This window comes from Lactuca saligna, chromosome 5, assembly GCF_052625555.1.
Source record: "Lactuca saligna cultivar CGN05327 chromosome 5, ASM5262555v1, whole genome shotgun sequence".
NCBI classification, from domain to species: Eukaryota; Viridiplantae; Streptophyta; class Magnoliopsida; order Asterales; family Asteraceae; genus Lactuca; species Lactuca saligna.
In genome coordinates, this window is record NC_136421.1 from 15,542,185 (window position 1) to 15,557,422 (window position 15,238).

The following is a 15,238-nucleotide window of genomic DNA, read 5'->3' on the forward strand; positions in this document are numbered from 1 at the left end:
AATTTTACGTTATATCAATTATATTTAAAAAGAAAGATAGTAGAATAATGATACGATAGTTTACTGAATTTTATAAAATTTAATGCATCGTAAAAAAGATAAAGTTTTAATGGATTGTGAAATGTTCATAATACTTTATAATAACAACTCATAGAGTTCAACGTATCTTGGCTTCCTACATTCGTTTTATATCATCTGAATAATTAGGACTTTCGAGAAGTTGTGATACGTTAACAAAAGTATAGGGGATAGAAAGCAAGATAGTACATAATGTAAGGGAGTTAAGTGCTACTTTTTGTTGCAACTATAAAATGTCTTCCATTTGCAAATCAGATCGAGAAGCCTTTAGAATCACTTCGTGATTTCCAACACCGACTGTGGTATTAGTATTATTCTCCGAAGAATTAGGGGCTCGGATTCTGTCGAATGCCTAGTGAATTGAAGTAACTGATCGAAAATCTCAGCGGATCAGTAAACGAAGTGGCATTAAATGAGGCTCTTACATTTGGCATTCATTGTTGCTTTAGCATCTGGAGTTGCAGCTATTCTCATCTATATCACCGGCGTTTCTAACCTAAGTATGTTTCCTTTTGTTTTCTCTGAGTTGCATCTGCAAATTTTATATTATTTGTTTAGTTTGATTTGATGTTATAATTGCTACTCTTGAGTAGACGGAACACTCAACATTTCGGATGAAGAAATGGAAGCGTTGCAGTCGTTGCAAAGTGGATTTCAAAAGTGTGTGGTGAGTTTTTCATATAAATTAGTTGGATTCTTGATTGTGAACTCGACATGAAATATTTTATAGTAAAATGGAGTATTTACAAGTAGCTATATGACCTTAGATGGTTCAAAAAGCCAAATACGGCTATAGGTTGTTAAATTTGTAGCTATACTGAGTTCACTAGAGATATTATTGAACTGGGAAGCGTTAGTTAATGGATTATGCTGTATGAATATATTAATTAACAATTTCATTACATCTCATAAGCCTTCATGGCGTGAAGATCTAGGATAGAGCTACTAAGCTGATTCAGAGCATATTTGCGTCTTGATGCATATAGAGTACCAATTTATATATTGAGGATATAGAACCATCAAAAACGTAAAAGCCTGTTGTTTGGTAATTTCAGAGGTCTGATGTGTGCAACTGCATGCTGTGAATTGATGGAAAGAGTGCAAACCCTAATCCTAAAGGATGCCTAGTGTGCATTTTCATATGTAACAAATATAAATACCTAATACATGCATTGATGTATCTGTGATTCTGTTCCATACCAAAGTCAGGCTTGTCATATATGATTAAAAAGCATATGCAGTAACTCTTAGAAGAGGAGCACTAACTGTCCATCACTATGATATGATGTGCTTACTTTGTTCACATTGATTCAGAGGGCCAATGGATTAGGACTGCAGGCTATCAATGGCAGAGACTACTGCAAAGTTACACTACAGTTCCCTAGTGATACCATCCCCAAATGGGTAGGTTATCTCAAATTTTTGAATTTCAGGTACAAAGGGGTATTGCCTCTTGTTGGACAGATGTACCTATACCTTGTAGTTTGTAATTAATATCTGAATTATCTGCTTTCACAGAAAGACCCCAAAACTGGGAATGTAGAGGGCTTATCTTTTGAGTTCAATCTGTGTGAAGCAGTTGCCACATGGGAGCAGGTTAGTATCTAATGTCTACTCAGTTCTATACTTGTCATTTTGCCAAATTTGAAGCCTTTTTTAAGCAAATTGTTTTTATGCCTAAGGAAATCTACACATGATGCCGCCTTACTTAACACAAAAAAGTAGAATACATGGTCTCGATATGTTATTGTTTTGTCATGAGGCCACCTTATACTAAGGAAATTCCATGTGGGGAGTTCATCTACATTTTGTCAATGTTTTGTTTCTAATAAGCTGAGTTGTCCAGGTACGAAACAGTACAACTATTCTCACCAAGGAGTTCATTGATGCTTTACCTAATGGATGGAAAGATTATGCATGGCGGAGGATTAATAAAGGAATACTCCTGTAAGTCTCAAACCATTACAAAAACAAAAATGCTCTGGTAAATTTCTTCAAATTTCAAGAAGTAGTGAATTTTCAGTCTGATGTGTTGCATGTCTTATGCAGTAACAATTGTGCAAATAAAACTCTATGCATGGAGAAACTTTCTTTGGTATTACCTGAAACACCACCATATGTCCCACACCAGTTTAAACGCTGTGCAGTTATTGGTAACTCAGGAGATCTGTTAAAGACAAAGTTTGGTAAAGAGATTGATGATTATGATGCTGTTCTAAGGGAAAATGGTGCACCAATCCAGGTATGTATGTATCTATTCTATTACATCTAATTTTCAGCATATAATTAAAACTATTTAACTCTCTCTCTCTCTCTCTCTCTCTCTCTCTCTCTCTCTCTCTCTCTCTCTCTTCTCCCTCTTTTGTTGCAATGAAGAATTACACAGAACATGTGGGTCACAAAAGTACATTTCGCCTACTCAACCGAGGTTCTGCTAAAGCTCTGGATAAAGTTGCTGAGTTATATGGTATTGTAATAACTCTGCATGTGTGAACTTGATATGCTTTCACTAGAAGCATACTAAACTTTTCACATTCTACAGAAGCTGGAAAAGAGGTGCTGCTTGTCAAAACTACAATCCATGACATCATGAACAAAATGATTCGGGTGAGCATAATTGTTACTTGGCATCCCACTATGACGTGTCATTTTATGTTTTTACAGTAGATAACAGAGTTGTGAATTTTATATTGTAGGAAGTTCCAATTCTCAATCGCGTATATCTCATGTTAGGTGCATCATTTGGTTCAGCAGCAAAGGGAACTGGGCTCAAGGCTCTTGAATTTGCTCTTTCAGTATGTGATACAGTTGACATGTATGGATTTACAGTGGATCCAGGCTATAAAGAATGGTACACAAACTTATATAAACTTTTCTCCTATCTTTACATTCTTGATATTTGATAACAAAATATCGGTTGCTAAGAATTGTGCATTGTAACTGATTGCTTTCAGGACAAGATATTTCTCAGAGTCTCGACAAGGTCATACCCCGTTGCAGGGTAGGGCTTACTACCAGATGATGGAGTGTTTAGGAGTAAGTTCGGATAATCCACCTACTCCTTGTATTTTCTAACTAATTTAATGTTTTTATTTTCTAAATGAAAAGCTTATCAAGATTCATTCTCCTATGCGGGCTGATCCAAACCGTGTTGTGAAATGGGTACCCAGCCAGAGTACGATCACTGCTGCCAGACGTGCATCAGAGAAAATGCTGAGGTATGTAGTTTTCACATTTAGTATTGTATGCGATAAATTGGTATATTTATAGGGTGGGTTGATACACCAACACTTTTTTGTTGATTTTTAATTGCATCAGCGATTAGTATGTTAAATATGATTAATGAAACTATTACTAAATAATAATCCGTTTCAATAAAAATCAAATAAGAAATATCACGTTTGCTGTAGCGTTTGACCCGTTATCAAAAACATATAACCAAAATTGAGCACCCGTTTTTCACATGAATAATGAATAATGATAGGTGGGTTGCAGCAGGGTCAGATGACCCACTGGCATCTTGTTCCATCATCAAAAAGAAGCTTCAGAAAAGTCAATATCCAAGCCTCAGAAAGGCTGCTGTGGATCATCAAAAATATGTGAAAGAGACGACAATGTACCCTTTGGAGCATAGTCCAGGACATAGTCAACTCTGCACTGTGTCCAACAGCTGAACCAACAACACCCATCCAATACGTACATGTATGCTCAGGAAGTCAGTCAGAAGAACAAATGCCTGGAGTTCTGCAGGAGTAGCATACTAGCATAGACTTAACCATATACTCTGTAAGTTTCCATACCGTATCATACCAACCTATAAATTAAGTTGCATGTGGTTTGTTTTGTTGGACTGGAACTGAATTGGACAAGCTTTCCCAAGCTATATTCTGATGATGAGGATGAGGGCTTTTACGTCTTTTGCTACAGACGAGAGATTGACACTTGAGAGCGGGTCACTGTCCTACCTTTTTGGCCGTAGTCAAAATATTGCTAAGAAAACCGACTCCTATAGTTATTGCCCTAGCATATTATTCTTAATTTGGGTTTTGTACTCTATTTTCCTTCCAGGTTGGCTGGCATTTCTGATCACATCTCGAGGAAGTTTTGGTTTCATTGCAACACACTTGTAAAATTATGTATTCATTGGTCTTTCATTTTGTACACATCATTTGTGTTTTTGCTTCTTTTTAGGTTTTACTGTTCACATTCTTTCTAGATCACTGCTTGGATGCCAATTCTGAATATTTGTAATTGCAATAGTTGCTAGGTATCTGATATCCTCCATGTCAACTGGTTATATATTTTTAACTTATTTTTTTAGCATTCAAACTAGATAAAATCTGGCTTCAACAAGCTCAAGTCACTTAAACTTAAACAACCCAATAAAAATTGTACTCACTTACTACCTGATATTAATCATACATAATATGCAAACCAATTGGCAACATAGTTAAAACAATAAAGTTCTTCAGACTATCATTTTTCTCTTTCTTCTGCTCTTTGTAAGGAAGGGGTGTGGCTGTTAAGTAGGATTGTAAACACGTTTATATAATTTGGTACAGCTTCTATTTACCGTTTTCATATACAATTGACAATTGTATCGATGAATAGTGTAAACTACATTTATAACTGGCATCCAGTGAATGCTAATGGCCAAGTAACATAAACATGATCTTCATCATATACAAAGTTTACACAACATGTGTTTAAAAAAGTGTCAATCAAAATGTCTTAATAAAGCTCATCAGATACAACGTTTACAAACAACAATCAATAATCTCATTTCACCAAAGTACTACTTACATCCATGCCACCTTCTCGATATTATCATTTTGTCATAAACTAGTTGAAGCAGAGCTCAACAGCAAAAAGGCTTAGATAATTCCATCTTTAACCATTGACTTGCTAAATTACAGCAGTTATTAGCATTCTTCTTTAAGAAAGCATCAGCATGATTACAGATGATTTAACTACTGACATTTGAAGCCAAAAAGTGAGGCAAATTACACGCAAACAAACCATTTTTTACCAAAAACATTACTATATCTTGATAACTCTTAACCATTAACTCACTAAATTGCAGCAGTTATTAGCATTCTTCTTTAAGAAAACATCAGCAAAGTGAAAGATAAACTGCATCGACTGAAGCCAAAAATGAGGTAAATTATAGATGAATCTTTCTTTAACCATTAATTCGCTAAATTAAAAGTGATATTAGCATTTTTCCTTAACAAAATATGTTCAAGATTAAAGATAATCCAACTGTTATCTACAAACCATAAAACTGCATCATTCAACACAACTTGAACTACAAAATCTATTGAGTAGCTCTTTCCTCATTGAACTTCAAAAGTTATTGACATTCTTCCCTAAGACAACATCCGCAAAATTATAGCTAATCCGACACTAATCTACATACCATAAAACTGCATCATTTGAGGTCAAAAAGTGAAGTAAATTAGGAGTAAAACAACCCATTTTATCACAAACAAATTATTACTATCAAAATACAAGAAAACGGCTCAAACCAGTCCAGTTTTAGACCTTCTGTCTTTGCAATTAGCATGAATCGCATTCATCATGAGAACCCTTTACCCAGTTTTTCAATCGAACAGAACATTTTTCTCCGTGATCCTACTGCATTTATTCCCATATCTTTAAGATCCTCTAATGTCAATAATGGCAAAACTTCATCATCAACTTCATGTACTTCAAAAACTGGAGCATACCTTCCCAAACCTAACTGATTCAACCAAACCCTAACTCCATTCCTTTCTGGATGGTTATTGTTCCAATTTCTTGCATCAGTATCAGAAGGTCCATCTGAAACCCTAACCCTAGTTTCTTTACCTCTATTCCCACCACCGTAATCCAATTCCATTTCGTTATCCATCGAAAAATTCAAACTCTGATCATCATCATATTCGAAATCATCCGCATCATCAAATTTCTCATCTCCTTCGTCCATTTTCGATCCCCAATTGGATCTAACACGTTTTGTTGCAGAAAACCCCCTTTTTGATTTCGAACAACCCCTAGCTTTCCAACTCCCAATCAAACCGTTAGTATTATTATTGTTACCATTGTTCATATTAAGATGATTCACATTTCCTCCATCTTTATCTTCAACGACATCTTGTAATTCTCCGTTAACAGCGCCACCGCCGGTTGTTAGATTTACGAGGGGCCGGGTTTTCGAAGATTTGGATTCCTTAGATGAAAACTTCCATTGATGTTGCTTGGTTCTTCGTTGATTATCATACATATGTTGATCTCCGATGTCGCCTAGTCGAACGCTTGGCCTACGCTGCCGTTTTGGTGGAGCCACCACTTCAGCCTCTACCGGAACACCCACCAAAGGCCCCCCTCCACCTCCATTGATTTGACCCTCCACCGATGGTGGTAGCTCAGACATTTTTCCCGTGGTGTAGAAATGTAAAGAGATACTTGTGAAGTGCCTATGTATGTATATCAAGATATATATTTATCTTCGTCAACATAAATGTATAACCTTGAATTTGTTTAAAGTTTATATTTTCTACTTCCAAAAATTGTTAAAAAAAAATTCACAAATTAAGATAACATTAATTACTACTAGTTTTATAGTGATAATTTTGTTTTTATTTTGCATTTAATATTACATTAAATGTTTAGATGGTTAAGTAACAATGAAAGAATATTTTAGTAAAAATATTATTTATTTTTAAAATGCACTTTTATTTTGGGATAAACCAAAAAAAAATATATGAACTATAATTTTAGGATGAAGGAAGTATATATTTTTGTTTAGGACCATAGGTGTACCCTTACCATATTGTGTTTGCTTAAAAAGTATGAGAATATAAGTATATAAAGTATTAGATGTGAAACTCATGTGTTATATGAGTTTATTTAAAATAAAAAATTTAAATATAAAATTCAAAATATTTGAGAAGTTTGAATTTATAAGAAAAATGAGAAAAATATTGAATTATAAAAATTAAAGTGTTTTTTTTTTAAATTTAAATAAATAATTTAGATAAATAAATAAATGAAATTAATGAAACTTTAATTTAGTAATTTTGAAATTAGAAGGAAAGTTCAGTAATGAAACTGATATGCATTTATTGTTAGTTTAAATAATATGTGGAATTTAATAAAATGGAAAAAACCATAAAATAACATGTGGAATAAAAATTAATTTAAAATAATCATAAAATTACATGTGATAAAATGAATAAGAATGTGACATGTGACAAAAAGATTTTTATTTATTGGAGTAAATTAGGCAAATATTCATGTACTGTGTATGATAATAACTATATTGTTAAAATATGTTAAAATTTATATTTTACATAAGTTTTGTGACAACCCGAAATTTCTTTTATGGTAAAAGTCAAAGATATCCAATAAAGGTCAAACTTATTCCTTTTATTATCTTAAGTTAGTTGGATTATTGAGTTATAAGTGTTTAAGCCTTGTATGCTAGTGTGTTATGGTTTTAGAGGGAAACATTTAGAAACGAGAACATAGACCGAGAACCGTAAACCCAACCTTTTTTCTCAAAGATCATTAACCGTAAACCCTAGTTTCTCTCATTTATCCACCGAAGATCATCCAATTCGCCTTCGGATCTTGTTGTGAATCATCAAGACTATCTTTTCATCAATCAAGCATCCTGCATTCTTGGGTTTACGGCCGTGAACCCTTGAATCTCCTTGGTTTCACCAAGAACACACACTGAGATTTCGACCGAAAACACTTGAATATTGAAGCCAACTGTGAACTCCCTGCAGCTTCTTGATTTCGGTCCCCCATAATGAGGATATGGGCGGTAGTCTCTAAGGCATACCCCCAAAATGAGATTGGTAACGAAGCTCGACTCATCATGGAACGAACCATGTCCAACAAGGTTCGATTGCGCCTCTCGGCAACACCATTCAGCTGTGGTGTCCTAGGAGGTGTCAATTGTGAGACTATCCCACATTCCTTAAGATAGTCAAGGAACTCAATACTAAGATACTCTCCTCCCCTATCGGATCGGAGCATCTTGATATTCCTGCCCAACTGATTCTCGACTTCCTACTTAAACTCTTTGAACTTTTCAAAGGTTTCTGACTTATGCTTGATTAAGTAGATATATCCATATCTGCTATAATCATCAGTAAAAGTCACATAGTACCGATTAGCATCCCTAGTGGCTGATTTGAAGGGTCCACACACATTTGTGTGTATGAGATCCCTATGGGGACTTGGTTTCTTTGATGATTAAGGTCCTAAACACTTCAAGGAAGGGATCAAGACTAGCATCCAAGGCTTAGGAAGGGATTAGGGTTCATTTAACTTCACTTATAAGGGTTTATGGCCCAAGAACATCCCTTGGCCATAAACAGCTTTGATCATGTGTTTCTTGGTGTTTTCTAAGTGTAAACAAGTTCATTCCAAGCACACAATAAGCTAGGACAAGTGTACTTACGAGATAGAAGCTTGATTGGGTATTTAAGGTCCAAGAACACTAGTGTGTGTTCTTGGTGTTTTGAAAAACTGTTGAAGATTATTGTGTTGCGTCTTGGGCCCTAATGTTTTACAGCCGGATTGGGCTTGTCAATCCGTGTTTATCTAGAATAGCCTTCTTTTTCTTAGGAAAACTGTTAGGGTTGTATTATAAATATATGCATGCATGTATACGTATAGTAAAGGGTCGTCACTCTCATTGATTATTTGTAAACCCTAAAATCCTCTACAGTTGATGTTCTTTATCGAGCTCTTCTGAGGATTGTTTATTAAATCATTCGACACCTTTTGATCCATTAGCTTGTTCTTAATTGTTTATCTGATTGTTTATCTACCTGTTTCATAGATCTAATCGATCTTCGAGTTTGTTTTAAACTCTTCAATTGGTATCAGAGCAGGAGGCTGTGTAATCGATACACTTCTTTTCTGTGAAAAAGCTTCGATTAGGGTTATTCCGCATTCATTGATATTTATTGAGCCATCATCTCATAATTGACGTATCTCAATATTTATTGTTTTTTCCCTAATTTGATATATTACAAGTCTGATCTTTGAACGGGTTATTCGATCAATTATGGACGAGTCGCAATCCAATCCCATCAATATTTCAAACAGCATTGGATCAACAACGAAGATTCCCATCCTGTACACCCATGATTATGAAGTCTGGGCGAATCACTTTGAAGATTATGTCATAGGATCTGAGGATAATGGATACCTCATCTGGGAAGCAATTATCTCTGGACCGTTTTCTCATTCAGCAACTTCAAGGATTATTAAAACTCAAAAGGAGTATAATGATCTTCTGAAAGATGTTAAAGATGTAGCGCAAGACGAAAAAGTTAAATTTCAGTGCAATATCAAAGCGCTAAGATTGATTAGATTTGCTCTTCAATCCGATACTTTTAGGCTGGTAAGTTCATGCACGACTGCAAAAGAAATATGGGACAGGCTACGTGAATTGTACTCTACAGATGAAGATCTTGAACACTCCATTCAAACCTTACTCTTGTCTGAGTTTGGTGAATTCAAGCAAGGATCAGAAGAAACGGTGACTCAAACGTTCGATCGCTTCAATCATCTTCTTAGCAAGATGATCAAACATGACATAGAAAGGAAGCTTATTGAACAGAAGGTTACGTTTTTGAATGGACTCAGGTCTGAGTGGAGAGCAATCGTGTCCACAGTTAAAGCACATGAGCAATTCAAATCCTATTCTTTGGCGAAACTGGTGGGCATCCTAAAATCTCAAGAAAAGATCGTACTGCAGGAGAAAACCGTGGTTTCAAGTCTAGGTTCGTTGGCCCTCCTGTCGAAAAGCAAAGCTGTGATAGAGGACGAAGATCTCAACTTGGATGATTATGATCTCACGTCTGAAGACTACGCTATGATGGTGTCAAACCCTAAGAGATTCATCAAGAAGAGATTTCCCACCAACAGGAACCGAAACTGGCAAGGAAGCTATAGCACGGAAAAGGTCAAGGATGAACCGAAAGCTGAAGAATCAAAGAAGGAACCGAAGGCACAAGGAGATTCTGGAGTAAGTTGCTATTATTGTGGAGGAAAGAACCATTATGCAAAAGATTGCGTCCTCAAAAAGATGGCAGAAAAGGATGAAGAAAATGATGAAGAAGCTGTGTTGATGAAAAAGCTCGATGAGTTAAGGAAGAAGAAATCTGCTGCTAACCCTTCCATGAATGCTTTAATTGTGCAGGGCTCGGTAGCTGATGATGAGTTCGGTGGCGTGGAGGTCTGGTCAACCGACTCCGAAGATGATGAAGTAAGGAAGCCTTCACATGGAAAGGCTTATGTAGCGAAAGAAGAAAGCAGTGGAGGAAGATGCTTGATGGTGTCCGACGTTTCTCAGATGAGGGGATACAACACTGATGGTGGAAATGATGACAAGGAACAGCAGAATCTGTGCTTTACTGCCAAACCACTCAACGTGCAGTTCAGCGAACTTGATGAACTGATCAAGAAGGTACAATCAGTTTTTGTCTCATTTAAAGTCCCACTATGCTCTTATGAAAAGGAATTAAAAAGTGTTAATTCGAGAATCTCTCATCTAGATAGTAGTTTAACTCAAACTCGGGTCACCAATTCTAACCTAACTGATCAATTAAGCAGGGTGTCTTCGAAGAGTGAGGAACGGCGGATGTGGATCGAACTGAAGGAGTCGGAGTTAATCAAAATAAAAGATGAAAACATTTATTTGCAAAGAGGCAATTTAAAGCTTTTGAAACAGCGAAATGTTTTTTGTCTGATTGCCAAACATCTTTATACTAATATTACTCAGCTTCATTTGAATTGTGAAATAGGGCAAAAGATACATCGTATGATTTTACCCTTTCTTGAGTTTAAGGAAGATGAAATTGATGCAGATGCATATAATTGTGAGAGTATTATTTCGTCTGAGGATGTTAATCCAACATATTTATTTGGACTGGACAAAATAGAATCTTTCATAAAATCCAAGGACCACAAAAACATGCTCAAAAATCTTTTGGATGAAAATGATAAACTGAAGCTAAGAACCGAAACCATACAAAAATTTGACTTACTGAATGTCAATCTAAGCTCAGAAAATAAGATTGATGTTGAAAATGCATCTGAGCTTAATGAAGACGATAATATGAGTGAAATTTTTGTAGAGGACACAGTTGATTGTTCAGAATTTATCAAGAATGAATCCGAGAACCACAAAAATCTTATTTCAGAAAATTCTGTGGAGTTCGCTCGGTTGTCCCAACAAAAGTCCCCGACTCTTGTAGAGAAGGCAGTTGTATACCAAAAAGTTAGAACCACTCTGAATCAGGTGTACAAAGTCACAGGTGTAACAGAACATCAGACTGCTGAACTAACAGCTATTGTGAACGAAGACAATGCTGATGGCTGTGACGAGTTCTTCTGGTCAGCTCCCATTGACAATGCTGATGAAATGGTAGGTCTGTCTGAAAGGACTTCATGGAAAAGCAAAGGCAGATACATACCAGAACCTTTAAATAAACCTGATGGCTTCAACGTGGCAAGTACCAGTGGAACTAAAGATGTCCCTCAAGAGAAAGAAATTCCTGCAAAAGAAGTCACATCTCCAAGTGAAACAACATCGGTTCAGAGTGGATCAGCCAATGAAAATCAAAAACATAAAGCTAACATCCATCATCAACCAAAGCAGATGACAAGTCAGAAACGGGAAAGGAATCAGAGATACAGGAAGAATCTCTCAGAAAGAAAACAATTTTGGCAATCACAAAATGCCTATTTCTCACATCAAGACAGGAATTTGAAACCAGCGAAAAATCCTGTTGGATCGACGGAGGGTAATAACAACCGAAAGCAGAGTCTCGGTTCTGAGCGAAACAATAACCGAAATCAGAGTCTCGGTTCTGAGCAAAACAACAACCGAACGCATAGATTCGGTTCAGAAAATGATATCAACCGAAAGCACAGGTTCGGTTCGGAGAGCAAAAGAGACCAAAAGTCTAGGTTCGGTTCCACTGATAATCAAAACCAAAAGAGTCACCTAGAATATCAAATCAAGAAATCATCTGAGTCTAAATTCTCTCATTCTAATTCTCATTCTTCTTCTCAATCTCATTCTAATTCTTCTAATCATTCCTCTTCTCAATCTCATTCTAATTCTCATTCTTCTTCTCAATCTCATTCCAATTCTTCCAATCATTCATCTTCCAAGAAATCTCATTCTAATTCTCCAACTGACCTGAAAGGAAAATCTGAGGTTTCGTCAGTTAAATCAGAGACTAAACCAAAATCTCTAGATCTCACAAAGATTAAGGTTTACACCATCAAAAAGAAAAATGAAACAACTTCGATAAAAAGAACATTTTTTGTTGACATCTCTTTTTCTGCTCCTGTTTCTGTGAAAGGCTCACGAGGACCCAAGAAAATTTGGGTTCCTAAGTCTGTTTAATTTGTGCAGGTTATCAGTGACGAGCAGTTTGACGAAGAATGGTACATTGATAGTGGCTGCTCCCGTCACATGACAGGAAGGAAAGAAGAGCTAAGGGAATTCAGATCTCTTTCAAATGGTGGAAACGTCAAATTTGGGAACAACTCCTTCGGCACCATCAAAGGCTACGGGATGATTACAAATGCTGATTTCTCAATCAGGAAAGTTGCATATGTAGAGGGACTACAACACAACCTCATCAGTGTATCTCAGCTTGTTGGAGGTACTGGTCTCAAGGTCTCATTCGATGATGAAGGTTCGGAAATTATTGAGAAGAAGACGAACAAAGTTATTCTCAAATCAGAGTGCAAAGGTGAAATGTTTCCCCTAAATCTCAAACCAATCAAAGGAAACCCAGCCATCTGCCTGTTATCCAAAGCACAATCTGATGAAAGCTGGCTATGGCACCGAAGACTATCTCATCTCAACTTCAAAGATATCAACAAACTTGTAATTGGAGGTCACGTTAGAGGTCTTCCATTGCTCAAGTATGATAGAGATCATCTATGTGCCGCATGTGAAATGGGGAAGCAGAGTCGTCAAAGTCATCCATCTATAATTAACACTAAAGTTGTTGAACCACTAGAATTACTTCATATTGATTTATGTGGTCCATCTTCTATAGAAAGCATTGGTGGTAGCAAGTATATTCTTGTTATTGTTGATGACTTTTCACGTTTTACATGGGTGTTCTTTCTGAAGCTTAAATCTGAAGCGACTCACAAGCTAAAAGTGTTCATCCAGCAGATTGAAGTACAGCTGAAGAAGGTCGTTCGTAATATCAGAAGCGACAATGGGTTGGATTTCAAAAATAAAGAATTTGAAGAATTCCTGGAAGAAAAGGGAATCAGTCACAACTTCTCAGCTCCCTACACACCTCAACAGAACGGGATTATCGAAAGACGAAACCGATCCTTATGTGAAGCTGCCCGAACAATGCTAAGTTTTGCTTCCTTACCTTTATATTTTTGGGCTGATGCTATTTCTGCTGCTTGTTTTACACAGAACAGGTCTTATCTTAACAAGCGCTTCACTCTCACTCCTTATGAGATCATCAACAACAGGAAGCCGAACGTGAAGTTTTTCCATGTGTTTGGTTCCAGGTGTTTCATTTTCAATTCCAAAGAACACCGCAACAAGTTTGATGTCAAAGCCGATGAAGGGATATTTCTGGGTTATTCTCTTACTTCCAAAGCGTACAGGGTGTTAAACAAGCATTCAAGGAAAATAAAAGAAACTTACTACGTGACTTTTGATGATAGCTATGTTAAATAGCTAAAGGCTAACACAGACACAGCTGGAGAAATCTTTCCTCAAACTGGCCAAGTCACAGCCTCGATCGCTAATCTATTCAAGAAATTCATGGAGCTCTTTGATGAACCAGAGAAGGCCACTCTTTCTGAGGCCAGTGCAGCAGATAACAGGGTAGATCACTTGAAGCAACTTATTGACGATGCTGCAAGAAGAATGAATGAAGAAGAATCAGGTTCACAAGACCCACCCCAACACAATGCATCAGTCGAGGGGGAGCGTTCACCATCAGTCGAGGGGGAGTGTCCACAATCAGTCGAGGGGGAGGATCCACCTTCATCCCAACCAAGTTCAGAAGTTGAGGGGGAGCCAAGTTCTCAAACCGAAAGTGCTTCAACAACCGAAAGTGCTTCACCAACCGAAAGTGCTTCAACAACTAAAAGTGCTTCACCAACCAAAAGTGCTTCACCAACCGAAAGTGCCTCACCAACCGAACGTGTGTCATCATCTGAAAGGGCCTCACCAACCGAAGGTGCCTCAACGCCCGAATGCTCAACACCTCAAGAAACCAATATAGCTCAAGATTCACAAGACATTCCTGTAAGATCATCTGTCGAGGAGGAGCATGCTGATATGTCATACGACTTCGACAGTCTGTCCGAACCAGAAGAAATGATAAATGCTGAATTAGATCCATCTGTTGATCCAAACTTCCCTTCTCTCACCAAATGGACCAGAGATCATCCTGTCACTCAAGTTGTTGGTAATATCTCAGAAACAGTTCTGACTCGATCACAACTCAAGGCAAAACAAGCATCCTTGTTCTCAAAAGTCGAATTCTGCATGTTTAACTCATTCGTATCAAAAGTTGAACCAAAGACAGTTAATACTGCTCTTGATCACTCCGATTGGGTTCAAGCTATGCAAGACGAACTGAATGAATTTGAAAGGAACAAAGTCTGGCGACTTATTCCAACTCCTCCAGATGCCTCAGTTGTTGGTCTCAAATGGGTCTTTAGGAACAAACTTGACAAGGAAGGGAACGTTATAAGAAACAAAGCACGTCTGGTCGTAAAAGGATACTGTTAGGAGGAAGGCATTGACTATGAAGAGACTTTCGCTCCTGTTAGGAGGAAGGCATTGACTATGAAGAGACTATTCCCATTAACTTTTTTCTTGGTTTAAATATTAGGCAGGGACCTGAAGGCATCTTTATCAACCAGGAAGCTTACAAAAAGACTCTCTTAGCTAAATTTGGCATGATGGGAGATTCAAAAGTCAAAGTCCCAATGGTGTTCGGCACTAAGCTCACCCCATCCCTGGATAAACCGGCTGTTGATATTACACTATATCATCAAATGATAGGCTCTTTAATGTATCTTACTGCTAGCAGGCCTGACATAATGTTTTCTGTTTGTTACTGTGCTCGGTTTCAGGCAAATCCTC

The 15,238-nt window shown here is 37.0% G+C and overlaps 2 protein-coding genes across 4 annotated transcripts; one reads left to right on the forward strand and one right to left on the reverse strand.

Moving 5' to 3' along the window:
* The first annotated feature begins 349 nt into the window (after nucleotides 1–349).
* On the forward strand, nucleotides 350–4,417 carry LOC144998219 (Glycosyltransferase family 29 (sialyltransferase) family protein). Of its 3 annotated transcripts, XM_078958030.1 has the most exons (13): nucleotides 350–578; nucleotides 672–745; nucleotides 1,393–1,482; nucleotides 1,597–1,674; nucleotides 1,925–2,025; nucleotides 2,128–2,320; nucleotides 2,455–2,545; nucleotides 2,621–2,685; nucleotides 2,775–2,929; nucleotides 3,033–3,114; nucleotides 3,187–3,296; nucleotides 3,563–3,864; nucleotides 4,147–4,417. In XM_078958030.1, exons 1-12 carry the CDS (start codon nucleotides 491–493, stop codon nucleotides 3,750–3,752), a joined length of 1,317 nt encoding a protein of 438 aa, XP_078814156.1. In that variant the 5' UTR covers nucleotides 350–490; the 3' UTR covers nucleotides 3,753–3,864; nucleotides 4,147–4,417. The 3 variants fall into 3 exon arrangements, with proteins under 3 accessions (XP_078814156.1, XP_078814157.1, XP_078814158.1); XM_078958031.1 differs by lacking the exon at nucleotides 4,147–4,417 and having other exon boundaries at nucleotides 3,574–3,717; XM_078958032.1 differs by lacking the exon at nucleotides 4,147–4,417 and having other exon boundaries at nucleotides 3,577–3,717.
* Nucleotides 4,418–5,656: 1,239 nt separating this feature from the next.
* Nucleotides 5,657–6,493, reverse strand: LOC145045082 (uncharacterized). The gene has a single exon (XM_078993432.1). The coding sequence runs from the start codon at nucleotides 6,491–6,493 to the stop codon at nucleotides 5,657–5,659; it is 837 nt and encodes a 278-aa protein (XP_078849558.1).
* Nucleotides 6,494–15,238: the final 8,745 nt, after the last annotated feature.